We start from the raw sequence: 27,823 nt of genomic DNA, 5'->3' as shown, positions 1-27,823 counted from the left end.
TCCTCGACCCAGATCCCGCTCTGACTCGCCGAGTCGCCCCTTAACATTAAGATTTTCTTTCCTTTCTTGGCCTTCAAAACTTTGGGTGTTACAAATCCTCCTCTCGGTTCTCAGGGACCGAACCCTCGCTGGTTCACCTCTCAAATCCGGTTTTCGACTACTTTCGCGTTTTAAGCCCGTTTTTCATGATTTTAACATGGGATTTTCACCCAAACTCATATTTTGACATATAAGACCCTATATATTCATATTTTAAACATATTTTGGGGGAAATCTTTAACTATGGATAATACCTTTTGTGCAAGATATTGTCTATGAGTGTTGACCTTCCCATAAAGCTATGACAACAAGCTATCCCCCTATACCCACTCTATGACAACCTCCAGTCACTATTCATCTCTAGCTAGTCAAATATTTGTACTTTCACACTCTTCTCCAACAAGTTACATTAATCAAAACCTGGGGAAATCCTTATCTCTCCTCCACGATATTCTCTCTTTCACCAAAAGCAAACATATCACTCTCTCATTTACTCTCTCAAAACTCGAGATTTCAAGGGATGATCTCAAGCTTTTCACTCACTTTTGGTAAGTATCTTCACCCTACACTTTAACATTCTACACACCTTCACTCGAATCATGGATTTCTTACATAAATATCGACATTTGCTCTTAGGATCTTCAAATCTTCAAGCATCTTCCAAGTGTTATTGACTTGGAAACCTCCTCTCTTCATCATCCATCCCAAGAAATCAGTCAAGGTGAATTTATAACCCCTTCTTTTCATGATTTTATCTAGTTTTTATGGGGGAGAATACAAGTCACCACAACAAAAACATGCTTAAACTCAAATGACAACTTTCATCAGAAAAGTTATGGTCCAATCACGAACTGTTTTGACCACCTTAAACTACATAAATTTCAAAAATGCTCAATATGAAAATGGTTCAGGTTTATAACTTTAAAATGACTACTTGCACATGCTCATACGATTTTTCTACAATTCATGGTGATGTTTACAAAATGGTCTATCACGGTAGCTAAGATTTCGGACCAGTCAGTGAAAATGTCCACTTCTACTCTAGTTAGAAATCACTAAAAATCATAATAAAAGCTGTGAGTGTAATAGACATATATTTAGAACTGTTGGAGTTTACAGATTTAAATTTCGACTCACGATGATTTTTTTGTGATTTTTACAAAAATAGGGACCGAAAAGTAAAAGTTTATAACTAACAGTTTACAAGTCATTCACACTTTGTAATATGTTGAGCAAAATGTTTATCTTTGATGACTTTATATTTTACATGTGTTTTTCTATTTAGTTACATTTAAATAATAGAAATTACTCACTGATTGTAAGAGTCCTTAATCATTACAAACATACAAGATGAAACATAATAAGTATAGTTATGTTTTGCTAAACTACTACTCACTACGAAAAGGGTTTTACTCTCAATACAAACGGGTTTTGATTTACCACATGATAAACTACAATAGGTATAGTTTATGGATTTTACAATACAAACATACTACATGAAAAGGGGATTCAATTCCACCACAGAAAAGGTTATACACTCACACTACATGTAAACTCGTTATCGTAAATTGTGTGACATTCTTCATTGTACTCTTAGAGTACGGGTTAAAATTCTTGTAAGTTATAACTAAAGTATCTTGTAGGGAGATCATGATAATTGTATATACATCTATATTGGGATTGACAACCCACACCCAAGCTGCTTGCAACAGCTCGACCAGGGTGACAAATGTCATATCTTTTCCGACGCTTGAAGAACGTCACAACATATATTCTCTGTCATAGTATGGTTATAGCAACTCACATAGGGGGATAACGACACATATAGTTTACGGGAATTTCTACTTTGAAAAGGGGTTTTAATTATTTAAATCCGCATACACTATTACAAGTACGAAATAACACACTTACACTCGGTCTTGGGATTTAAGACTACATATCATTTTATAAGGAAAATATCGGATTTTTCTTGAGTATACACTACATTTACAAACAAAGGTTTTAGAAACTCTACATACAAAAGCTTATGCACTCACCAACTTAATTGTTGATACTCTTTCAAAATTACTTGTAATCTTAGGTAATCAGTAAAACAGGTAACTACCAGCTTTTGAGGATGAGACGCTGTAGCGTCAGGGTAAATACTTTTTCATTATATTGTAACAGAATTTGAAACATGTAACTCGTGAAATCATGTAACCTTCTCGATTATATTTATAATGGTTGTATTTACTTTGAGCACTATTATACTCATTGTTGTGATACTATACATGAAATCCTCCATCCCTGGACGTTTCCGCCATCCTTGGTTCGGGGGTGTGACATTATGCTTCTGCAGTTCGCTCGATCATGTATGCTATGACTTGTACTTGCTCTGATGTGGCCTTCGCTTTGAGCATGGTAAGCAGATATCAAGGGAACCATCGTAAAGCGCATTGGACCGCAGTCAAGAACATTGTTAAGTACCTTCGGAGAACCAAGGAATGGTTTCTAGTCCTTGGTGGGAGTGATGACATAAGGGTGTGAGGGTATAGTGACACTAGTTTTCAGACCGGCTGGGACAACTATCGCTCTTAGTCGGGCTGGGTCTTTATCCTGAATGGAGGGGAAGTGACTTGGAAAAGTTCCAATAAGGAAAACGTAGCTGATTCAACGTTCAAATCGGAGTACATAGCAGAGAGCGAAGCGTCGAAGGAGGCAATATGGTCGAAGAACTTCATTGGTGGCCTTGAGTAGCACCAGCCATAAAGGAGCCCATGGAAATTTTCCGTGATTATGAAGGTACGGTTACCTTAACTAAGGAACTGAGGGATCACGACAGATCATGGCATATCGACAGAAAATATCACTTCATTAGACCTTGGGTAGCAGAGGGACTCCTCGTAGTGAAGAGGGGATCATCACAGGATAACCCATCAGATCCCCTCACGAAGGGACTGAGTAGGGTTATGCACTTGCCGCACGCTAGGAGCATTGGGCTGACGGACGATATTTGTTTAGATTAGATAGTTTCAAAATGTGTAATAGATAAATTGTAATTAACATTTGATGATTAAATAAAGGAGTATTATTTATAAGTAAAGTTACTGTCTTGTGTTAATTACTTACCTATTGTTTCACTTTCCATGTTTTGACTTCCTGAATAATAAGATTATTCGAACAGTCCACATTCGCTCATACTTTGGAAGTAGGTATGAAAGAAGACTGTCATGAATTGGCGTGTAGATTGTCTAAAAGTGTATTAGACATTGCAAAAGTTTGTTGCAACGTTCATGAGTGCTTATGAAATAAGATTTAAGCATTCGATTAAACCTACGCTTTCTGGCATCGCTTCATTGAATTTATCACGAGTGATCGCAAGACGATAATATCATATAGTCTTTAAACCTAGATGTATGGTTTATTGTTTGCAAGTTTGTTATGCATTGATATTGCGTAAACCCGTCAGTAACTTGATGTTATAAAACGCATTGTTGTGCATGATTTGATGAGTGAATAGTAAATACATATAAGTCGAAGTTTATCTGTTCCTTTTAACCTAAGTGGGTAAAAGCGATATCTTGGGCCCCTCAATGATTTGGTTTCACTTATGTGTCGGGCTCGATCAGGACTGAATTGATATGTTCAATTAAGTTCTATGTCAGACAAATCAAAGATCGAGAAACAAACTGCTGGACAATAAGTATGACTATGTTCCATGTAATTGTCCGCACGATATCCTGAGAACAGAGGACTAGACAATCCCTTATCTAAAGGACAAGTTACTGATAAGATCAGAGTTCGGCAACGGCTTATTAGAGCTATGATTGCTAATCGGATCCTGAAGTCGTACTTGCAAATTTAGTTGTTAGACTTATCCAAGTGGGAGACTGTTGGATTAGTGTCTAAGTCCATTACTATATTTGGTATGTACTTGACCCGGTTCTAGCATGGTCTTTTTGGGTTGCCTTCACCAAAGAAACTTGACATGATGCTTTATGGGGAAAGAGGATATTATGGTTTATTAATATATTATAGGAGTAATATAATAAAAGAGAAATCATATTGGTTAATTAATATTGATCAAGAATTAATTGAGAAATTGATTTTGTGATTAAAAGAGATTAATTGAACTAAGGGGAGTGGAATTGCAATTATAAGATAATTGGATTTTGGGTTGTGGATCTCTTGGATTATAGGGTGGACGATTTTAAGGTGGGAGTCCACTTAGAAATCGTCAAAGGCCTTGTTCTGGAGGGTTCCATTGGACTGCTTATGGCCTAAGCTATCCAATTAGGGTTTTGACTGAAACCCTAGCAGCACACCTATATAAAGAACCCCAGGGCTCCATATTTCGGCTACCATAAGAAACCCTAGAGTTCAAGAGCCGAAATTAAACCTCCATTCCCTTTCTTCAAAGATCATCTTCTTTCCTTGGTGTTTGTGAGCCATTAGAGGTATTATAATTGTGATACTAAGCTCTTGAAGTTGAAGATTCTTGCTACTATCAAAAGGTAATCATCTAAACTTGTTTTATTTGTAGATCTCGTTTTTATGGTATACTAGATTAGGGTTTACAAGCTTTGGATTATTTGCATGTACAATAGAGAAACCTAGATCCAAAGCTTTAGGGTTTGCATGTACACATAGGAATGTTCTTTTGCTCAAAACCCATCAGTATCACCCTGGCAAGGCTAATGTGGTAGTAGATGTCCTGAGAGGCAGTGCAGTGGGTGCTCCGATCCGAGATATATGCATGAAGATGACGATGATGACTTCGGTCTTAGATACCATCCGAAAGGCCTAGGTGGTGGTAGTGAGACCAGAGAACCGTAAGAGAGAGCAGGTGGTCGGGCACATTTTCGAGTTTAGGATGGATAGTCGGGGGCTTATGACTTTCCATGGACGGATTTGGGTGCCTTATACGGGTGGGGCTCGGCGTATTTTGAAGGGGGAGGCCCATAGGTTGAGATTCTCGATCCATCCAGAGGCCACCAAGATGTATTTGGATTTGAAGAGGGATTACTGATGGCGCTGAATGAAGAGATTTGTGACATGGGTAACTGAGAGATGCTTGAACTGTTGTCAGGTTAAGGTGGAGCACCAACGTCCACATGGCCCGTTGCAGCCTCTAGAGATTCCCCGGTGCAAGTGGGAACAAATTTCCATGGATTTTATCACCAAATTACCGAGGACTGCGCGAGGTGTCGATGTGATCTGGGTGATTGTAGACCGGTTGACGAAGAGTGATTACTTCCTGGCTATCATTGAGAGCTCTTATGCAGAGAAATTGTAACATCCCAAACTTCGCAGGTATATTTCAAATCCCTCCTCTTTTGCAAGTTTCCAATTGTAGCCCCTGGAATGTTTGAGTTGGGCCATGCGGAGTATAAGGATCGAAGTTACTACTTTGAGTCAGGAGAGAGTACGCTGAGCGTACTGAGCGCGTCCTAGTACATTGGGCGTATACTCATGTATGTCGGGCGTACTAATGTCTGGAGTAAACACTAATGTTTAGGGTTTGGGGACTATATAAACACCCTTATGGATCGTTTCCTTTGATTATGCTCAGCCTCCATAGCCTACATTCGTCATCCCCAAACCCTAGCTCTTCTTTGTGGGTGTAAGCTTAAGTGGTGTGTGTTTTGGAGTGTTTCAAGAGAAGAAGATTGCATTCAAGTATTGGAGAAGAAGATCAAGTTCATAGATCTGAAGTTAGTTTGTGCTCAAGAAGCTCCTAAAGGTATGAAGTTCTATACTTTATACACATATGCTTAGATCTAATCATTTTACTTTATATGAAGCATCTCTTGTCCCAAAAGCCATAAAGTGGTGTATTTTGCGTTATGGACGAAAAGAGTTGTCCTTCCAGGCTCTTGAAGGGACTTTGACTGATAAAAATCAGGTCCCATTAGCTGTAAGTGTCCCATGCAAGAAGAATAAGGTCTTAATAGGTTAAGACCAAGCATTTAGAACTTTATGGACGTCCAAAGTGATAAAGGACGTGACTTTATGGACCCTGGGCATGTTAGGCCTCTAGATTTGAGATTAGAACTTAAGTGCTTAAGCCATTAAGCACTTAATAAGGTTTTGTCAAGAGATGAAATATGCCCAACATAAATTCGGTACGCCCAATGTACTGGGTCAACCACCTCGATGGTGGTCAACCTCTGGTCGAGTACGCCCCGCGTACGACCTTTGTTGGGCCATTGACATTTGGGCTTTGGGTTTTTGGGCTGTCTTATGGACTAAAGGGGGTTTGGGCCTTTGCTGGGCTTAATAAATAAGATTTTATGGGACATTTAGTGGTAGTGGATCATGGGTTTAGCCCCAATAAGGAGATTAGGCCCAATTTAGTAAGTTGGGCCAATAGTGGGCTTAAGTGTTGGGCCTTCAAGATAAGGACTTGGTGTGGGACTTTGAACCAATAAAAAGAATGGTTTAATGAATTCTAAAGACACTTAGTCAAGGAAATGGCAATGTTGGGTATTAACCTAGTATTTATTCTTATGTGACAGTTCGGGATTCCTGGTGAGATCATAGTCAGAGGCTTGTAGTATTTCAACACTATTTGCGAGGTGAGTTATTCTCACTATATCAATAGGGTTTAAGGCACCAAAGCCGGCCCTTTATGGTTTGTATTCGGATTATTATTATGATATGCCTACTGATTTACATCCTGGTAGTTAGAATGATATGTTAGTGACCTGTTAGGTCGATGTCCTGGTGATAGGATCATTGCTATGCTTGTGATTTGTTCTATCGGTTTGATTGTTATATGCATGTTATTGTTTGTATGTTATCCATATGCATATGATTGTTTGTTTGGAGGTTGGGTTGAGGCGGTCCTGCTTCGTGCTGTAGGCCAACATACCCGGGGCGGTCCGGATAGGCTGTAGGCCCTAAAGAGGCGGTCCAGTCATGCCGAAGGCCCGACGAGCGGTCCGGATTGATTGTAGGCCTTGAGGAGGCGGTCCAGTCATGCTGAAGGCTCGAGAGCGGTCTAGATAGGCTGTAGGCCCTGAGGAGGCGGTCCAGTCATGCTGAAGGCTCATTATACATGTTGTTTGTTATTATTTTGCTGTATGGTATATGTTGGTATTTTGGGGGTAACTCACCAAGCCTTCGAGCTTACATTTACCAATTATTGTTTCAGGTACTTCAGGTGACCATGGCAAGGCGAAGGCATGACGCACACATCCTCACATTTTATGATTTTGGATTTCTGGGAACTCTGACATGAAATCATTTTGAAATAATTTGTGAACTATGTTGATGTTTGAATAATTTTTGATTATTCAGATTGGTTTTGAAAAGTTTAAAAATTTAGTAAAATTTTGTGTTGTTACAGAAATTGGTCGAGATCTACGTGCAAGAGGTGGTGGCACGGCATTGAATACTAACATCGATAATTTCAGATCGAGATATGAGCTTTACTTACGGGTTCTGGAAGAAATTTAATGAGGAGTTGGGTACCCGGTTGCACTTCAGTACCACTGTAAGGTCAAACCTTGAAATATGATGATGTTTTGAAATTTATCTTTCAGCATCAGCGCATATCTTAGCATCAGCATCAGCATTTCAATAGCTCAGTGTATATAGCTTTATTCAGTGCATTGTAACAGATCTTGTATTTATCTTGTTTCCATAGTTAGCTTATATTAGTTTGCTTTATATCCCTGATTTGTAGGGATTGTCTAGAATAGTATTATATATTGTTTTGTGTCGGTTTGTGTAGTTCATACGCCTTTCACAAACCCAAATAGCCGCTTTGTGCAAACAATAATCTCTTGGTGAGATTATCATTCTTAGTGAAAGCTTTTCTTCGTGAAACCTTATTGTTCTTATTTACAATCATTGTTTGATAAATAGATTGGTCTAAAGTCTTTTCAATTGGTATCAGAGCAGGTTTCTTTTATCAAACAAATGGCTTCATCTTCTTCTTCATCAAACTCATCAAATCATCCTTCCGCTAAAATTCCTCCTTTTGATGAAACAAATTTTGCTATGTGGAAAATAAAGGCTCTTTATGCTTTAGAATCAGTAGATGAAGACATGTTGGACATCGTCGAAAAGGGTCCATATGTTCCGATGTATCAGCCTCTGAAAAACAACGTTCCTGATGGTGCTATGAAGAAAAAACCTAGAGAAAACTGGACAGCAGATGACAAAAGAAAAAATGGTCTAGATGTTCGTGCTCGGGCTGCAATCAGTTACGCTTTGCCATACAATATCTTTGGACTGGTCCAGAATTGCATCTCAGCAAAGGAGATGATGGATACACTGACTGTATCTTTTGAAGGCACTGAAGAAGTCAAGGCCACTCAAATAAATGATCTAAACCGAAGGTATGAACATTTTTTGCAAAGAAAGGTGAAACTCTGACTCAAACCTTTAATAGGTTTAATACTCTTGTTAATGATCTGCGGAGACTAGATCAGTTGAAGCATCGAACTGTTCTAGTGCAGAAGTTTTTGGACTCTTTGGGTGCAGGTTGGGAGAACCATGTTGATGTGCTGAAAAACAGTGAGAAGATCAACACTATGGACTTACAAAGTCTCTATGGAAACCTACGTTACTATGAGGAATCCAAGCTTCAGAGAAAGGAACTGATGAAGGATTCTCAGCGTGAATCATCTGTAGCTTTATTCTCAAACAAAAAGCAAATGTCAGAGTCAGACACTGAAAACCATTCAGACACTGATTCATCTAAAAGTGACATTGATGATCTCGAAAAGGTTGTGGCTAGTGCGGCCTTGATTGTAAAGACTTTTGAGAAATCAGGCCGAAACTTCTCAAAGTTTCAGAAGAAGATGGGTGGAAAATTTTCAAAAAGATCAAACGCTGAACAAAATCATGGTACTGATAAGAAAGGGAAAGCCCAGTGCTTTAACTGTGGGAGCACTGATCATTTTGCAAAAGAATGCAAGCAAAGAATCCAAAGCTCGGACGAATACTGGAAGCAGAAGTATAACAAGCTGGTTGAGAAACTGAAAGTAGAGAACTTGGATCATAAAGTTCTTGTTGCTGAAGAAGAAAAATGGAAGACTGATGAGGAGTCATCAGATGATGAAGTTAAGTGTCTGATGGTCAAGATAGAAGACACTAATAATTGTGAAAACAGCACAAGTACATTTGACGCTGACATGTCTGATGCAGTTGAAAATTCTAGGAAGCACAACACTGGCTCTCCTTCAATGTATCAGGTTAAAAACTTTGTTTCCTACTCAATGAATGAAAAAATCAAAATGTTTGAGTATTTGGGTGTCCTTAATTCTAAGAAGAATCAAACAATAAGGGATTTGCAAAATCAACTTGATCTTCTTGAAACTGAAATATCCATGAAAAATAACATTATTGATTCCACTCAGGAAAACCTTAGAATCACTAGTTTGTCAAACTCATCTTTGTCTGCTGAAATTGATAATGTTAAAGATATGTTGATCAAAGAACAAACTGTGCTCCAAATTTGGGCAAAATATCACAAAAATGCTAATTATATTATTTCTGCTCAAATTCCACATTCATGTGAAAAAATTCTTGGGGGTAATTTTGCAGAAGCTGAAAAAGTTTTTAAATCACAAGAAAAAGAATCTGAATTTTATTCCATGAATGAAGTGAAAAACAATTTCAAAAAAAAGTTTGTCAGTAACTCTTTTATTAATCAGAGTCTAATTGATGAATACTCTGTTACTAACTCTAATGGTGTCACTGACTGTGATGTTGAAATTACCGGAATTGATCCAACCTCTTATCCTGCACATCTTGTGAGACCAACTCCTCTCTCTGAGAATATTATTGCCTTCCCTATCTCAAATGGAGTGTTTCACGCTGTTCATGAACAACTTAAACATTTCCCTGATTGCAAAGCTTCTGTGAACATGTCCAAATCAGATACTGATGTCAGCTCCACATCTGTCACTGATCATATTTTATCTGCCACTGAATTCAGTTGTGATTCAATGATAAACAAAGGGACTCAAAGTTCACTTGGTGAATCTTACAAGTCTAAATGTGTTAAGTCTAGAAATATGCTCACCAAGAAGAACTTTGGTACTAGAGTTTGTTACAGATGTGGTGATACCTCTCATAAGATCAGTGAATGCCCATTTGATGAAACATCTTTAAGAGTTGATAACATTAAAGTTAGAAATGAAAAATGGACTCTTAAGTCAAATTCTTTAAAATGTCTTCCTAAAGAGTGTTATAACTTATTATCAAATAACATTGTGAATGACCCATCTTCGAATGGGTCAGTATGTTCTAACTAGTTTGTCAGCACTGTAGGGTCAGGAACATCTTTGGTACTTAGATAGTGGATGCTCAAGACATATGACAGGATCCAAGTCTCTCCTGGAAGATTATGTAAAGAAAACTGGTCCTGCAGTAACATACGGAGACAATGGAAAGGGATTCACCAAAGGATATGGAAATATCAAGTGTAATAACGTGGTCTTTCAAAACGTTTCATATGTAAAGGGTCTCAAACACAATCTTATCTCCATCAGCCAATTGTGTGATGCTGATTATGAAATTCACTTTACAAAGAAGGAAGGAAGAGTTGTCAACACTGACAAGAACATTGTACTTTCAGCAAGTAGAAAAGATGATATATATGTTCTTGATATGTTCTCAAGTGACAAGGCGCTGATGCAATGTTTCTTTACAAAGTCTCAAACCAATCTTAGCTGGATTTGGCATAAAAGGTTCTCTCATTTGAACTTTAAGAATCTATCCAAAATATCCAATCAAGATCTAGTTAGAGGTCTCCCAAAATTCAGCATTGTAAAAGACAAGATGTGCTCAGCGTGTGAACAAGGAAAACAAACCAAGTCATCATTCAAACCCAAGTCATGTTCTAGCATATCTGTTCCTCTTCATTTACTACACATGGACTTGTTTGGACCTATTCCTGTTCGTTCTCAAGGAGGAAATAAGTATACTCTAGTGGTTGTGGATGAGTTCACTCGATTCACATGGGTGGTTTTCCTAAAGAAGAAGAGTCATGCTGCACAAGAAATTATCTCACTGATTCGTAAAAATGAGACACTGACGGGTCTCAAAGTTAAGCAGCTAAGAAGTGATCATGGCACTGAGTTCCGGAATTCAACTCTTGAAGAATTTTGTGATCATAAAGGCATTGGGCAAAACTTCTCAGCTCCTCGTACTCCTCAACAAAATGGAGTTTCTAAACGAAGAAATAGAACACTGATTGAGGCAGGAAGAACCTTAATGATTCATGCTGGTCTTCCTATGTCATTTTGGGCTGAAGCTGTTAACACAGCATGCTATTCTCAGAATCGATCTCTAATTCACAGGATTCACAAGAAGACACCATATGAAATGCTGAAAGGTCGAAAGCCAGACGTATCCTTCTTTCACGTGTTCGGATGTATTTGTTATATTCTTAATCAGCGTGACCCAAGATCAAAATTTGAGCCTAAGGCTGACAAAGGTATTTTTGTTGGGTACTCATCTATTTCAAAGGCTTTTCGTGTCTTTCATGTGAACAAGCAGTGCATTGAAGAATCCATTCATGTGAAGTTTGATGAGGAATCATACATTGATGAAAAGGTCACTCATTCTCCCTCTATTTTTAAAGAGCTTCTCTCTTGCCCATATAATGAAGTACCTCATGCTGAAGATGAAGCTACCATTTCTGACTCTATCATCCCAGTTCTAAGTTCCTTGAATCAAGATACTGCAGTTAGATCATCATCTAATTCGTCAGATGCTGATGAAACCCTTGAAGCTGAAGATTCTCCTGCAACTGATGTTCCTCTCAGTAATAACTCATCAGCGTCAAATCCATTGGAATCAGTATCAACTCCTGTACATCGAGATCACCCTGTTGATCAAATTATTGGGAATCTTCATGATGGTGTCCGAACCAGATCTCGTGTATCAAATAATTTCTGTATGTATGTTAACTTTGTTTTAATGATCTTACCTGACAAGATACACTCAGCTCTTTAAGATGCTGACTGGATTAAATCCATGCAAGATGAGCTGAATGAGTTTGAAAGGCACAAGGTTTGGACTCTTGTTCCCAGACCATCAGGAAAGACCATCACCGAAACACGTTGGGTCTATCGCAACAAGGTTGATAAAGATGGCATCATTATTCGCAACAAAGCAAGGCTTTTTGCTCAAGGGTTCACTCAAATCGAATCCATCGACTACGGGGAAACCTTTGCTCCAGTTGCTCGCATTGAAGCAATCAGACTGTTTCTCGCATACGCATCCTACATGAATTTCATTGTCTATCAGATGGATGTGAAGACAACACTCCTTCATGGTGTTCTAGAAGAAGAAGTATTCCTTAGTCATCCCCCAGGCTTTGTTGACAAAGATCACCCGGATTATGTATACCGACTAGACAAAGCTGTTTATGGACTGAAGCAAGCTCCTATGGCTTGGTATGAGACGCTGACATCGTATCTTTTTGAAAATGGATACAAACAAGGAGCAATTGACAACACTCTCTTCATCAAAAACAAAGGCTCAGGCATGATTCTTGTTCAAATTTATGTCGATGACATCATATTTGGCTCTCCAAATGAGAAGCTGAGCAAGGAATTTGCAGAGATCATGTCTCAAAGGTTCGAAATGAGCATGATGGGGAAGATGACCTTTTTCTTAGGTCTTGAAGTTCAGCAACAAAGATCAGGTATCTCTATTTGCCAAAGTAAATATATTTCTGACTTTCTGGTTAAGTATTCTCTCAGTGACTACAAACCAGCCTCTACTCCTGTGTCCAAGACTGATAAAATGCACGCTGATCCAACTGGTACTGATGTCAATCACTCTCTTTATCGAGGAATGATTGGATCTCTTCTGTATCTCACTGCAAGTCGTCCTGATATCATGTTTGGAACTATTCTTTGTGCTCGATTCCAAGCTAATCCAAAGGAGTCTCATCTCATGGCCGTCAAACGTATTTTTCGATACTTGAAGGGGACTCAGAACTTAGCACTGTGGTATCCTCATGACTCAGCATTTGAACTTTTTGGATACACTGATTCAGACTATGCAGGATGCAACTTAGACAAAAAGAGTACGTTAGGTGGATGTCATTTCCTTGGAAATCATCTCATTAGCTGGTCTAGCAAAAAGCAAACATCAGTAGCCATCTCGACTGCAGAAGCTGAGTATGTTGCTGCTGGAAGATGTTGTGCTCAGCTCTTATGGATTCAAAATCAGCTTCTAGATTATGGGATCAAGTTCTCCAAGACTCCCATATACTGTGATAACACCAGTGCCATTCAGATCACACAAAACCCTGTTCAACACTCAAAGACAAAGCATATCGAAATCTAACATCACTTCATCAGAGATAATGTTGAGAAGGGTAAGGTTGTTCTTGAACATGTCAATACTTCAGAACAACTAGCTGATATCTTCACCAAGGCACTGGATTCTCAAACAACTGCTTACATTATTGGAGAACTTGGAATGATCTCTTTGTAATTTATTTTGCTAATGTTTGCTATTGTCTTATAAGCTGATGTACTTTTCGCTGATGTTGACATGCTGATGATTTTTCACACTGAGTCCTTGGTTTGATCTCTTATCTCTCTCTCTTTCTCTCTCTCTCTCTCTCTCTCTCTCTCTCTCTCTTCTTCAAATCTTCTAAACTAAAGTTGAATGATTCATTGTATTAAACCATACACTGATAACAACTTGAAACTCTTTGCCGATGGTTAGATCAAAGCACCAAGATCTATCACACGCAACTATCTCTTCTTACCAATCTTTCACCGATTCTGTGATTCAGTATGACAAAACACGCGCTGATGAGAGTCCAACAGGCTTTGCCGATTGTTAGACCAAAACACCACGGTCTATCACACGCAACAATCCTCTCTTTACCTTCTTCTCACTCAGTGTCTAATGATTCAGTAAGACGAACCACTCACTGATAAAGACACCACACTCTGTGCCGCTGGTTAGATAATCTAACTAGTATCTATAACACGCACCAACCTCCTTGCTAGCCTTAATCAAGCAAGTTGTACCTTGAATTGACGGAGAACCATCCTTAGCATGTAACTTTTGTGACACTGATCTCAGCGCTTCCACAGACACTGATTGTCATTTCATCTTCAGTCCAACGGCTCCTTTACCCAACGGCTATTTTTCTGATTTGACAGGTTGTTACAATACACAATTATTTTTGAAAAAGATAATCATTGCCTTTTAAAAGCCCGTTTAATTCCATATTTAAACCTCTTTCAAACCCTATTTCAAACCTTCCTTCCACAATTCAAATTTCCTCCGCGTATTTTCAAAACCCTAGATTCCTAACATTCTTTAATGGTGGCATCACTATTCACATTCTCCTCTACTTCACGAAGGGTAATCCCTGCCCCAAACTCTCCTCCTCTTCCAATATACATCAAAACCACCAACGTTGTCTTCAATCCTGACATTCCAGATGTTCATTGAGGTCTTGGACTTGATGATTTTGTTAACTTCTTAGCCTCATGCCGACTCCGATACGCAATCAGCGATGTTCCATCAGAGTTCTTTCCTGAACAAGTATGTGAGTTCTACTACACTGCAACACTCAATGATGAAAACAATGTCATCTCCGGGACTATTGGCCATGGAAGACACTCAGTCTTTATTACTGCTGACCTCCTCAGTGTCGCGCTCCAGTTACCAATTTTTGATTTCTTCTCTGAACTCCCTCCTATTGAATGTTGTCGACGTCTCTTTGATCAACTGGGATATGATCACTCAAAGGCTGGGACTCGATCAGCTCTTATTCTACGTCAATGTATGACCCCAGAATGGAAATTCTTCACAGGTGCTCTGTGCAAATGTGTGGGTCATAAGTCTCGAAGTGGTGATCAACTGAGCACTTATGAGCAACAAGTCATCTGTTCTCTTCTTCTCAACAAAAGGCTTGACTATGGAGCTTTCTTCTTTGATCAACTTGTTCAACTCCTTAGTGCAAATGTACGTGCTGATCATGTTCCCTTTCCACGCTGGATTGCTCTGGTATTAGATAAATTTTTCGCTGCAGATTATTACTCACACTCTGGAAACCCCATCCAATGTCCACGTATGTCAACTCGAATGTATCAAGATGATCCGTTGGATACTGACATCGGCATCTCTGATAGGATGAGAGAATGGATTGCAAATCCATACACTGTTCCATCACTCACCGCTGATACTGATGAAGGAACTGATGGTAACCATGAAGATTATGCCGATCAAGAAGCTGAACCACAAGATGGTGGTCATTTCTCCCCTCAAATTTCTCATCATACTGTCTCTGTCACTGAGAAAGTTCACTCAGCTCAAGAGGAACCACTGATTCAAGGGGAGCAACCATCTCAGGGGGAGCATCCCTCCCAAGGGGAGAATCTACCCCAGGGGGACCAACCTTCTCCGGGGACGCAACCACACTCACAAGCAGCTCCAGGTACTTCATTCCTTCATATCCCGGCCTCAGCATTTAATGAAATTCTGACACTGACTCGGGACATGAGTCAGCGTCTTCTACGCATTGAGGCTGATGTTCATCAGCTAAAGGGAGTTCTCTTGCATACTCCTTCCTCTAGTCCCCATACTGATGATGCTCAAAAAGGGGGAGATACTGATGCTGCGGATAATACTGATGATGATCCAAAAGAGAGAGACACTGAATATGTTGACAACACTCTAGTTCAGACTGAGTCACCAAAGCCAATGCACGAGTCTGATTCTACGAAACCTAATAGTCCAGCAGATACTGAAAAGCTTGTCGAAGATAGTGAGCATGATGATGAACAAGATGATGAATGTCAAATATTAGATATGAACTTCATTGATCCCTCTATTCCAGTCCAAGAAGAAGATTCAGATGAACTTGATAATGAATGTCAAAGGCCAGACATGAAATTCATTGATCCCATTATTCCGGTCCAAGGAGAAGATTCAGATGTTGCTAGTGAAGATACCCAACAGCTATCTCGCAAGCGTAAGGCAAAAGATACTGACTTGGCCCCTTCACAGACTGATACTTCTCTGTCCTGCAAGAAACCCAAGTCCATAGTCAGTATATCAAATTTGGCGGCTGAATGGAATATGTCTCCTGATCAAGTTAAGCAAATTCTTGATGAAGCCAATCAAGCTCAGCTTCTAAAGAATATTGCTCAAGCTGATGAATCTCTCATTCAGCATAAACTTCAGGCCAAAGGATCTTTTGAAGCTCAGATACAGAAATTCTTAGAATTTCAGTCCAAATCTCAATCTTCTCAGCCTCCTCCTAGCAGCAGTAAGCCTAAAACTGATAGTATTCTAGACAGGATTGATCGAAAGAGGTTTCAAGATGTTCTTAGACGACGAGTGTGTAGTGATAAAATCATCAAAGTTAAAGCTTCCAAACCACGCAATGAGAAAATTCTTACGTTGCTGATCACTCGTCAAGGTTCACAACATCCATACACTGAAGTTGTCAAGAGGGATGAGCTGATCAAATATGGATATTCTGAATGGATGGAATTACTCGAATTAGCATCCAAGCAAACTTCAGCTCTCTCCTCTGAACTAACATGTGCTCTTCATCTGCTGATCAAGAAAGTTCAGCGTTGGGACCTTGTTCCTAAAGAACGACCACAACATCAAGGCCAAAGTTCATCAGTTCCTAGAATCCGAAGAACCAAATTTCAAGTTAATGGTGAAGATGTGTTGGTTCTGAACTTTGGTGCTGGTGGAATAAACAACTCTCTTCCTATCGGTGTTGACCCGGTTCAACATAAATTTATCTCAGTTCCTGAACACGGGATGTTCTATCTCGACAAAAACAGAAAAATGTGTTTTCAGCGAACTGCTGAGATTCCAAGGGCTCCAACCACTCATCTCGTCGGCTTAAGGCAAATGTGCATGAGTCATCAAGATCTCTCCAGAGAGTTTCACATCCTTATTGCTATGGAGCTGCTGAATAGAAGACAAGAGTTGCTGGATAGTCCTTACTGGCCAGTAAAAATAGAAGCTGAAGCTGAGTATGAGGAATTCTTGTCCAGAGGTGTTCTAATTTAGTTGGTTTTGAACATCATCATATTGGGGGAGATTGTAAGGTCAAACCTTGAAATATGATGATGTTTTGAAATTTATCTTTCAGCATCAGCGCATATCTCAGCATCAGCATCAACATTTCAATAACTCAGTGTATATAGCTTTATTCAGTGCATTGTAACAGATCTTGTATTTATCTTGTTTCCATAGTTAGCGTATATTAGTTTGCTTTATATCCCTGATTTGTAGGGATTGTCTAGAATAGTATTATATATTGTTCTGTATCGGTTTGTGTAGTTCATACGCCTTTCACAAACCCTAATAGCCGCTTTGTGCAAACAATAATCTCTTGGTGAGATTATCATTCTTAGTGAAAGCTTTTCTTCGTGAAACCTTATTGTTCTTATTTACAGTCATTGTTTGATAAATAGATTGGTCTAAAGTCTTTTCAACCACTTATCACCCACAGACAAACGGGCAGAGTGAGCGAACGATTCAGACGCTCGAAGACATGTTACGTTTATGTGTTAAGGACTTCGGTGGAAGTTGGGACACTTACTTGCCCTTGGCTGAGTTTGCATACAAAAACAACCACCATTCCAATATAGGTATGCCTCCCTTTGAACTCTTATATGGGAGGAGGTTTCAGACTCCTATTTGTTGGGGAGAGGTATGGAAGATAGTGATTTGGGGGCATTGAGATAATGCTCAAGATGACAGAGCAGATCCAGCAGGTTAGATAGAGGTTACTAACGACCCAGAGTCATCAGAAGAGTTACGCCGACCGACGCCATTCAGAGCTATAGTTTCAGGTCAGAGATCTGGTCCTCCTAAAGGTATCCCTATGGAAAGGGGTGATCCAATTCAGGAAACGGGGCAAGCTAGGCCCTAGATACATTGGCTCTTTCAGGGTGATTGCCTGACTGGGTAAGGTAGCTTATCGGTTGGAGCTTCCTGCAGAGTTGAGTCAGATTAATAACACCTTCCATGTGTCCTAGCTAAGGAAGTGTGTAGCCAATGAGACGGAAGTGGTCCCTTTAGAGGACATTTAGGTTGATGAGTGTTTGAACTACATTAAGAGGCCGGTAGTGATCTTGGATAGGAAGGTGAAGGTATTAAGGAATAAAGAGGTACCATTGGTTTAGGTTTAGTGGCAACATCGGAAGGGATCTGAGTGGACTTAGGAGCCAAAGTCCAAGATGCAGGAGTAGAACCCAGAGTTGTTTCCGGAGGATGACTTCGGGGGCGAAGTCTGATTCTAGTGTGGGAGAATTGTAACATCCCGACTCCCAGGTATGATTTTTAAATAATTTACTTACATAATTTTAGATCAACTCGACAAGTTGGATTCCCCAACTTGTCGAGTAGAGGAGTTGATGACTATTGGATTTTTAGAGAATATGTGACGAGTTGGAAGACCCCAACTCGAAGAGTAGGTGCCAAGTGAGAAAACCCTAATTTTCATGGTTTGTGTCTTATTTAAAGGACCTTAAGCCTTCTAATCCGCCTCCCTTGTAACCTTAGAGCTCTGTGAGAAACCCTAAACAAGTTCCATTCGTTGTGTGAGAGAGAAAGATTAAATTTGAAGTATTCTTGTGCATATTGGAAGGAAATTGGAGAGCAACGCGACTTGGATCGAGGAGGGACCTTTGGATCCAGTGTTCTTCAGTGATAGCTTCTGTCTGGAAGTAAAAAGCTACCACCTAACCATTTCTTTTGTTAGACCTCTTCCTATGGAGTTTTAGGGTTTTCTCTCATCTATCTTTTGGTTATTTGGTCACTTGAGCATGACATGGGATTTAAACATCAGATATGGGTTGTTTGAGGTCCTTTGAGGCCAAGGATTCAAGCTTTATTAAGCTACATGCAAGCTTTTATACATTTAACCCTACATAGAGCTTATGTTGGCATTTCGAGTCCTAGATGCCATGCTTAGACGTAAGCTTGCAACTTTACGTGGTATTTCAACCTTGAGAGGCTAGATCTAGAGTTTGAGACCTTATTTCTGCTTAGAATCGTCTGAATGAGAAATTGTCTAGAGGGACTCAACGAGTGCTTGAGCCAACTCGACGAGTCAGTTAGGGTTTTCCCCGATTACATTGGACGCGCTACAACTCGACGGGTTAAGGAGACAAATCGACGAGTTGAGTTGGATTTTCCCGATATTCCAGAGAAAATGAAGGAACTCGACAAGTTTAGTTAACATGGACTGTTAACTGGAGAGTTTTCATTGACTTTTAGGGTTTGGTCAACTGTGGACCTTAGAGACCATGGAGGGGTAAAATGGTCTTTTCACCCCCTTATGAGATTAGTGGAGAAGTTAGCTTAGCATCTCTAGTGGTTATTACAATTTGCTTATTCGAGATAATTATATTATGTAGGCAGAGTCTAGACTGTTCGTGGGGTGCTAGATCTACTTGCTTACTTCCAAGATGAGTCTTCTCACTATACATACCTGAGCGGTAATACTGTGTGACCGGAGGGTTATATGTGTTTGTACTGAATTATGTGATATTGTGCATTTTGTCTTTGTGATATATGTTATATTATTCTGTGCTTTACTGAGATTGGACCGGAGGGTCCAACCTAAGCAATGAGGCCAGAGGGTTCACACTTGAAATCAAAGATGTCAAAATATTGAGTGAATAATATTGAAAGCATGTTGAAATTAGAAATTTCAAAAGGAAATTTAACGTATTTACCAAACTGAAAAGCTTGACATAATGCACTAGACTTTTTGGTTATTCTAAAAAATTAAAATACTTGAAAGTAGAGACTTTAATGCTTGATCACCGGGATAAACAAGTTGTTGATGCCAAAATGAGTACTTGAGGAGCGAAAGCAACATCATAAAGGGAGCCCATGTTATCACATCAAATAAGAGGTTGGTGGCTTGTTAACCATTAAGGCTGGAGGGAGTGGTGTCACTGAAACCACACTCCCTCCCCCGCCACATAAACGTCATGTCATTTTTTACCACACAAGTGTGGTTTCTTGCCACACCAAGGGAGTGGTGCCACACTTTTTTTTTCTTTTTTTAGCTATTTTAATTAAAACTTCTTTTTTTAATAAAAAACATAATTTTTCATTACTTGAAAATTAAAAAAAAAATATTACATTGCATTACCACAAAAAAAAAAAAAAAAAAAAAAAAAAAAAAAAACGAAAACCACACACACATGACATTAAAATAATCTTAGAAACTTAAAAAACACAAATAAAATAACTAAAACAAACTACATAAAGTCGTTCTCTTAGAACTCGTCTTCGGAGTCATCCAATGGATCCAAATTAAGGTTAATGTTTTGAACCCCGTAAATGTGTTCCGCCAAGTCATTGCGAATATTGTGAAATGTTTCAGTGCAATGTATCTCTGCTCCCCTGTTCATATACTCTTCGCCACCAATTTCTATTGGTTGTGTCTCTGGTATGGTTTCTTCCTCATCAAACGCACATATCACTCTTCCTTCGTCTTCAATAACCACGTTATGCAATATGAGACATGTATACATGATTTCTTGAAGTTTTTCCTCGCCTAAGTAACTTGCTGGTTTTTTCAATATGAACCACCGTTTCTTCAGAGCTCCAAAAGCACGCTCAACATCCTTCCTAGCTCTTTCTTGAACTCTCTTGAATTTCTTTCGTCTAGAACCATGTGGACACGTAAACGATTTAACAAATACAACATATTCTGGATAGATTCCATCGACCAGAAAACAACCATACTTATATGGCGTTCCACACACTTCAAAAGAAGAATCTGGTGCAGATTCATCGTATATGTTGTTAAATATAGGTGAACGATTAAGAACGTTGATATCGTTAATCGAACCACGAGAACCAAAAAAAGCATGCCAAATCCACATATCTTGTGATGCAACTGCTTCAAGTATGACCGTTGGGTGACAATATCACTTCGGGTAAATTGCCCATGATATGACGTAGGGCAATTTTCCCATGCCAATCTAAGCTTCCTAGCATTCCAGGAAACGCATGCAGACTAGCATGATAAGCTTGCAATTGCAAGATGTCATTACATGTAGGTTTAAGTAAATATTTTGGACCATAAAACTGAATCACAGTTTTGCAGAAAAAGTGGAGACTGTCTCGTGCTATCTTAGCAGACATCCTAAAACTTTCGTCTAACGCATCAGGCGGAATGTCATATGCTAACTGTCGAAGTGTAGCCGTGCATTTTTGTAAGGGAGTGAAACCGGGTGTACCTCTAGCATCGTACCGTTGTTGAAAAAAACTGCACTCCCTCGTTACATCTTCAACTATACGTTCGTATAAACCTTTGAACATTCTGAAGCGCCTACGAAAATAATACCCTTGATAAGTGACATTCTGTTCAAAATAGTCTTGCACCAAACGTTGGTTGGCTTCTTCACAATTTCTGAAAATATATCTTTGTGTTCTCCGTTGAGAACTAGCAGCTGCGTTATTGCATAAAGCATCGTATGTTTGTTTTGCCATTTGAGCACACGCAACAACAACATCAAAAATAGTCTGAAATTCTTCAGAAGATGAAGAAGATTTCATTTTTGAGAAAGAGTGGTGATTTTTTAAAAAAATTTGAGAGAGAGAAAAGGTTATATTGTGGTTAAAAACAAATGAATTGTATATGTATATATAGGAAAGAAAGGCAAAAAGGAAAAAAAAAAAAAAAAAAAGCAACGCCCAAAAGCATTTAACGGTTAGTTATTCCACCAGCCAATCACATGACGCGTTATTCCTTAGCCGCAGTGCGATCAAAACTGCACCAGACTGCGGTCTGGGGGCGGTGTGCATGGTTCCAAACTGCGCTCACACCCAGAATAAAAACCAAACTCATCAAAGTCAATATAATATTTTATTATGTTGGGTATATTTTCCAATGGAAATAAGGTTCTTGGTTATGTTTGGAGTAGTCAGAATGTTGTTTAAGTATAGTCTTACTTTTATATGGATGCTAATAAAAATCTGAGATTTTTAATTTTGATTTTGTTACGTAAATTCGTACAACTTTTCAATAATAATTTATTAATTATTTGGTCACACTAAATTTCACAAAAAAAATCATTTAATTTCGAAGCTCAAATTCAAAATCAACCAAACCATGCCCGGAGTTCTTGATAATCAGATAAATCATCCAAATTTTGCCGATCTAAAGTTCTAAAATCATCAATAAAACAGAACCCATTTCGAATTTCTTCCAACTATCAGTAGGGTTTCTTGTTAATTTCAGGAACTGTAATGGTAATTAACACACCCATGAAGATTGGATCGTAGAGGAAAAGAAGGCGTTAAAGAGACAGCTTACTTACCAAATATCATCCCTTTTACCCGCTCTCATCTTCTCTTCAAATCCATGGAACTCTCACTCTCTCTCCCTTCAAACCCATGCGTATATATACCCCATGGCAGAAGCATCATCTCTTCTGTGTCATTTGATTCAATCAGAGCCTCTCAGATCATATCCGAACACCCTTCAGATAACAACCTCACGTTTCACCATCACCCCCTTCCGTTTTTTGTCTGCATTTGGATATCCACAGATATAAAACTGTGTTATCGGATAAATGGAGGACGATTTTGATATTCCGACTGCCGGAAAATTCAACGAAACCGACGGAGAAGACGCAATCGGCGACGACATGGACGCGCCCGAAGGTGGAGCTGGCGGGAAAGTAGGAGAAGAGAAGGAGATTGGAAAAGATGGGTTGAACAAAAAGATCCTTAATGAAGGTGATGGCTGGGATACCCCCATTAATGGCGATGAAGTTGAAGGTAATTTCCATACATTTTCTTCAAAATTAAAACTTTCAACATTTACATGAATTTCGACTTGGGAATTCTATAATGTAACATTCTGATTCAATTCTACAGTTCACTATGTTGGAAGTTTACTCGATGGAACTCGATTTGATTCAAGCCTCGATCGGGAGCTGCCATTTAAGTTCAAGCTCGGGCTCGGTAAGAGTAATTCTGAACAATTTCACACGATAATTCTTCTTTCTAAAAGTAGTAATCGTATTTGGAACACTACCCATGAGTCGATTTCTGCACATTTCTTGATATTCGTTTTTGCCATTACAGGACACGTGATCCAAGGGTGGGACGATGGTATCAAGACTATGAAAAAAGGCGAAAAATCCCTTTTTACAATTCCTCCCGCTCTTGCATATGGTGAATCCGGATCGCCTCCCACTATTCCTCCTAATGCAACACTTCAGTTTGAAATTGAGTTGCTTTCATGGACCAAAGTGAAAGATATTTCCAAAGATGGATGTATTTTGAAGACAATAGTAACTGAAGGACAAAACTGGCAAACTCCCAAAGATCCAGATGAAGTTCTAGGTACATTACATCTTTTTACTGTTAAACTGTGTTAACCTGTCGTGTCATAATATGTCTGTCATAACATGATTCGTGTGTCATACAGTTAAGTACGAGGTGCGGCTTGAGGATGGAAGTTTAGTTTCAAAAAGTGAGGAAGTCGAGTTTACGGTTAAAGATGGTAAGTAGTTTCCTGATGTTGAAATTACGTATTTACCCTCAACAGTTGTTACTTACAAGAGGTTATATATGCATAGGGTGTTTTTGTCCTGCATTGTCAAAAGCTGTGAAAACAATGAAGAAGGGAGAAAAAGCCCTCTTCACAGTGAAGCCACAATGTGAGATTTTGAATTGGAATCAACACAAAATTTTAGTTTATTGTATTTCACATTCACAAGATTGAATCTTGAAGGGCTTTTTCGTCATTTTTGATCAATAGATGGATTTGGGGAGAACGGGCGGGACCCATCAGGTGGTGATGAATGTGTTGTGCCACCAAACACCACCATTCAAATAACCGTTGAGTTGGTTTCATGGAAGATTGTTTCAGAGGTTACAACAGACAAAAAGGTTTTAAAGAAAATCTTGAAAGAAGGAGAAGGGTATGATCGTCCGAATGATGGTGCAATTGTTCAAGGTTTTCTTCGTCTTTGTAACAACTCATCCCACGTGGACATTGTGGGCCCCTTATAAGCCTTAATGTACTTATGCTTTTTTTTTTCTTTTTTTTTTAAATAGTGAAATTGGTCGGGAAACTCGAAGATGGAACTGTCTTTGTGAATAAAGGACACAACGAGACACCATTTGAGTTCAAGATTGATGAAGGTGAGTGGCATTTTGGTGATTTTAAAAAAAAAATGAAAAGACGTGAGCTAATAACAACGAAATCGGTTTCTTTTTTGATGATAGAACAAGTTATTGATGGAATTGATAGAAGTGTGAAGACGATGAAGAAGGGTGAAGTTGCAGTGTTGACTATTCATCCAGAGTATGGATTTGGTTCAATCGAATCACATCAAGAATCAGCAATTATTCCTGCGAATTCCAATGTGTATTATGATATTGAGTTGATTTCATTTGAAAAGGTATGGAAATTGCAAAAGTTTTGATCTTTTTTAGGGTTCTTGAAGAATTCGGAAGGATAAAAATGGTTTGAGTTGTTACAGGAAAAAGACACGTGGGAATTAAGTACACAAGAAAAGATCGAAACTTCAGGGAGAAAGAAAGAAGAAGGGAATACGCTTTTCAAGAGACAAAAATACGAGAGAGCTTCAAAAAGATACGAAAAGGTAATATAAATATAAATACATATTATATATTTATTATTATTATACTTCATCTCTTGTATATATAAACCAATATTAACACTTCGAATTTCTAAGACTTATTCTTTTACAAATTTACCCTCGTGTGCTTTTTCTCATTTTCTCAGATACTTTTTGACACCACTTAGCTAACCATACAACCTTTTTTATGACACAGGCTCTTAGTTTCGTTGAATATGACTCAACTTTTAGTGATGATGAAAAACAAGAATCCAAAATTTTAAAAATCAGCTGCAATTTGAACAATGCTGCATGCAAATTAAAACTGAAAGACTATAAACAAACAGTAAAGCTTTGCACAAAGGTCTTGGATGCTGATAGCAAGAATGTGAAGGCGCTTTATAGAAGAGCCCAAGCGTACATTCAACTTGTTGATTTGGATCTTGCAGAGATGGATATTAGGAAAGCACTCGAGATTGATCCTAAAAATAGGTAATTTTGATTTCTTTGGATTTTTGAATTTTGAATTTGAAAGAAGTTAAGAATCATGTATGATTTTGGTCTTTGATTAGGGATGTGAAGTTGGAGTACAAATTGTTGAAAGAAAAGGTGAAGGAGCATAACAAGAAAGATGCACAATTTTATGGAAATATTTTTGCGAAAATGAATAAATTGGAACACCTACAATCTAGTGTAAGTTGCAGTAAAATGGATATACATACATGACATGTCATGTCACGTCATAATAGAACAAATTGTACTGCCTTTGGCATGCATCGGTCCAAGGGAATGTTTATTTTTGACCTAATGTATTAAGCACTTAATCTGGACAAAATGACTTAATTGGTTAAGCCAAAAAAACATGGTTTAATGTATTCAGGCACTAGCCCTTTACGGATCTGTCCTTTTTTCCTTCCCAAGTTTTCTCACATTAAAAATTGTGAATATTTTGAAATTTGTTTTTCTGGGATGTAAAGGTAAAATGGTCATTTGGTCTCATTCAAACCGTTTATTCGGTCTAGAAAAGAAACAGACCTTATGTATATAACACTTTATCGAAACAAACATCATTCCGCCTTCAACCACTTATACATGACTTAATCGAGAAAAAAAGAAAAAACCCCTAAGACCAATATCAATAGGAAAAAATTGTAACTTTTTGTCCAACCTAAAAGGAACCCATTCTCCATCCATCATATATACAAAAGACATGAATGTTCTCCTCAATGAAAATCACCTTAGTAACCGAATTTGTGACATATTGCAGAATGGAGCAAGAAAGCAAGAAACGGTGCCCATGACGATTGATAGCAAGGCATGATGAGTGAATTTGGACTTGTTTTTTTGCTCTATAATCACTCTGAATAACTAGAAAAGCAGTCTAGAAATCAATATGATTACACATGTTTTTGGTTAGTGAGGTTTTTTTGAGGAGGTACTGTAGTGTTTTTGAAAAACTTATGGAAATTGATTAGTAATAATAACTCGCATTTTTTGGATCTTTCCATACTTAATCGACTCGATTTGATTTTGTTAGAAAACAACAAAAATTGAACGCAAAATTCTTATAGGTTATGTAATTTATTTAGATTGAAGAGGGTATTTTTGACTTTTTGGGATACATTTACAAGAACACCAATAAATTATATAATTAAATGGTAACATGTATAACATTTAATGTTCATTTAATGAAATTTAATGATATTTTAATATACTAATATGACACATGTCATCATTTAATTGGATAGGAAGTTTTGTAGGAATAAAAAGTAAGAGGATATTTAATTTCTTTATAATTTATAATCTGTCTTTCTCAATGTTAAACATCAAATAATGGTATCTTACTAGATTTTTCACTTTAATGAAAAAGATGAAGATTGAGGAGGATGAAAAAGATAAATATAGGGTCAAATAGTCATTGTTACTTAGACTTAGAGGGACAAAATAGTCCAAAACTAAAACTGGTTCTTGAAACCATACTACAATCAATCCTAAACTTAAACAATTTTCAGTCGTAAACAAGTTAAAGAATGAAACCGGATTGAAATCAAATTTTTATATTATTATATATTTTATTATTATAGATTAAAACCATTCATGCCAGATTTCTCAATTTCTCAATTGATATATAGACTATCAATGAAAAACAACATCATGAATGCATTAATAACCAAACATAATGCATGTTTTTCTCACTTGTCCATGCTCTTAAAATTGATTAAACCATTTAATAAATGTTCTTTCAATTATACAATGACAAATCAATCATGCAGTGATTAAACAAATTTAGTAAATGCTCTTCCAATGTTGTTATTTTGGCAATTATATTTTTTTTTGGAACCGGCAAATATATTATATAAAAAAGAAACTAGCACCCGTCCAACAAGTAACTAAACGGGTCCGGAAGAGAAACAAAGTACATGATAAAAATGAGAAAGAAAACAATTACATATTACAAGCAAGAAAATGGGTAGCTAGACCAATCAAACCAATTATAACTGCTCTTCGCCATTCGATATTTGATCCACGTGAAGACCTGCGATTTGATGTTACCCACCACTGTTGTCGGGTTAACATGGAGGTTCTTAAAAACCCTGTCACACCTTGCCTTCTAGATCCACCATATACTGATCATCGTATTTCTCTTCCATTGATAGTTCTCCCATCCCCTAGCAAATTCAATGATATCAAGAACATATGAGAATTGGGATGGCGCTGGAGTGTCACACCATTGTAGGACCCATTCCCATATGTTTGTTGCAAAAAGGAACTTAATGATTACATGGCACACATCTTCCTCTTCTGAGCTACAATAGATACATGACGAGGAACCTTGGATTAATCCCCTCTTTATTAGTTCCTTTAATGTTGGAATTCTCCCTTGACACGCACGCCATATAAAACATTGAACTTTAATAGGTATCTCTTTAATCCATTCAATGTTTTTTGTTGGTTCCATTGTTGTTGGTTTATCAATCAGTCGCCTAAGTACATCAACATGGTACGTTCCATCCGGTGATATACCGCATCGCCATCTATCCATCGCCGTTGAGGGTTGAAAAGTTCCTAACAGTGAGGATAATGCATGCAGTTCACTTACCTGGTCAACATAGGAAAGGGTTAGTTTCCACCTCTAGGTGTGTCGACCAAATTGAATTCGATCTACAACTCTACACGTTTTGTACCTCTCCAACTGGTATAGAGCTGGGAAT

The 27,823-nt window shown here is 38.2% G+C and overlaps 3 protein-coding genes across 3 annotated transcripts; 1 reads left to right on the top strand and 2 right to left on the bottom strand.

The window, feature by feature from the left end:
* Window positions 1–20,282: 20,282 nt before the first annotated feature.
* LOC111896914 (uncharacterized) lies at window positions 20,283–20,894 on the bottom strand. Its single transcript, XM_023892888.3, has one exon. It carries the CDS (start codon window positions 20,892–20,894, stop codon window positions 20,283–20,285), a length of 612 nt encoding a protein of 203 aa, XP_023748656.1.
* Window positions 20,895–20,913: 19 nt separating this feature from the next.
* Window positions 20,914–21,570, bottom strand: LOC128125826 (uncharacterized). The gene has a single exon (XM_052766128.1). It carries the CDS (start codon window positions 21,568–21,570, stop codon window positions 20,914–20,916), a length of 657 nt encoding a protein of 218 aa, XP_052622088.1.
* Window positions 21,571–22,458: 888 nt separating this feature from the next.
* LOC111896913 (70 kDa peptidyl-prolyl isomerase) lies at window positions 22,459–26,125 on the top strand. The gene is made up of 12 exons (XM_023892884.3): window positions 22,459–22,797; window positions 22,897–22,983; window positions 23,107–23,367; window positions 23,453–23,527; window positions 23,604–23,684; window positions 23,786–23,983; window positions 24,085–24,171; window positions 24,256–24,431; window positions 24,513–24,635; window positions 24,829–25,103; window positions 25,184–25,304; window positions 25,879–26,125. The coding sequence occupies exons 1-12, from the start codon at window positions 22,590–22,592 to the stop codon at window positions 25,930–25,932; spliced, it is 1,746 nt and encodes a 581-aa protein (XP_023748652.1). The 5' UTR covers window positions 22,459–22,589; the 3' UTR covers window positions 25,933–26,125.
* The last annotated feature ends 1,698 nt before the right edge of the window (window positions 26,126–27,823 follow it).

The sequence above is a fragment of the Lactuca sativa genome, chromosome 1 (assembly GCF_002870075.4).
Source record: "Lactuca sativa cultivar Salinas chromosome 1, Lsat_Salinas_v11, whole genome shotgun sequence".
NCBI classification, from domain to species: Eukaryota; Viridiplantae; Streptophyta; class Magnoliopsida; order Asterales; family Asteraceae; genus Lactuca; species Lactuca sativa.
This window is presented reverse-complemented; position numbering and strand designations above follow the sequence as displayed.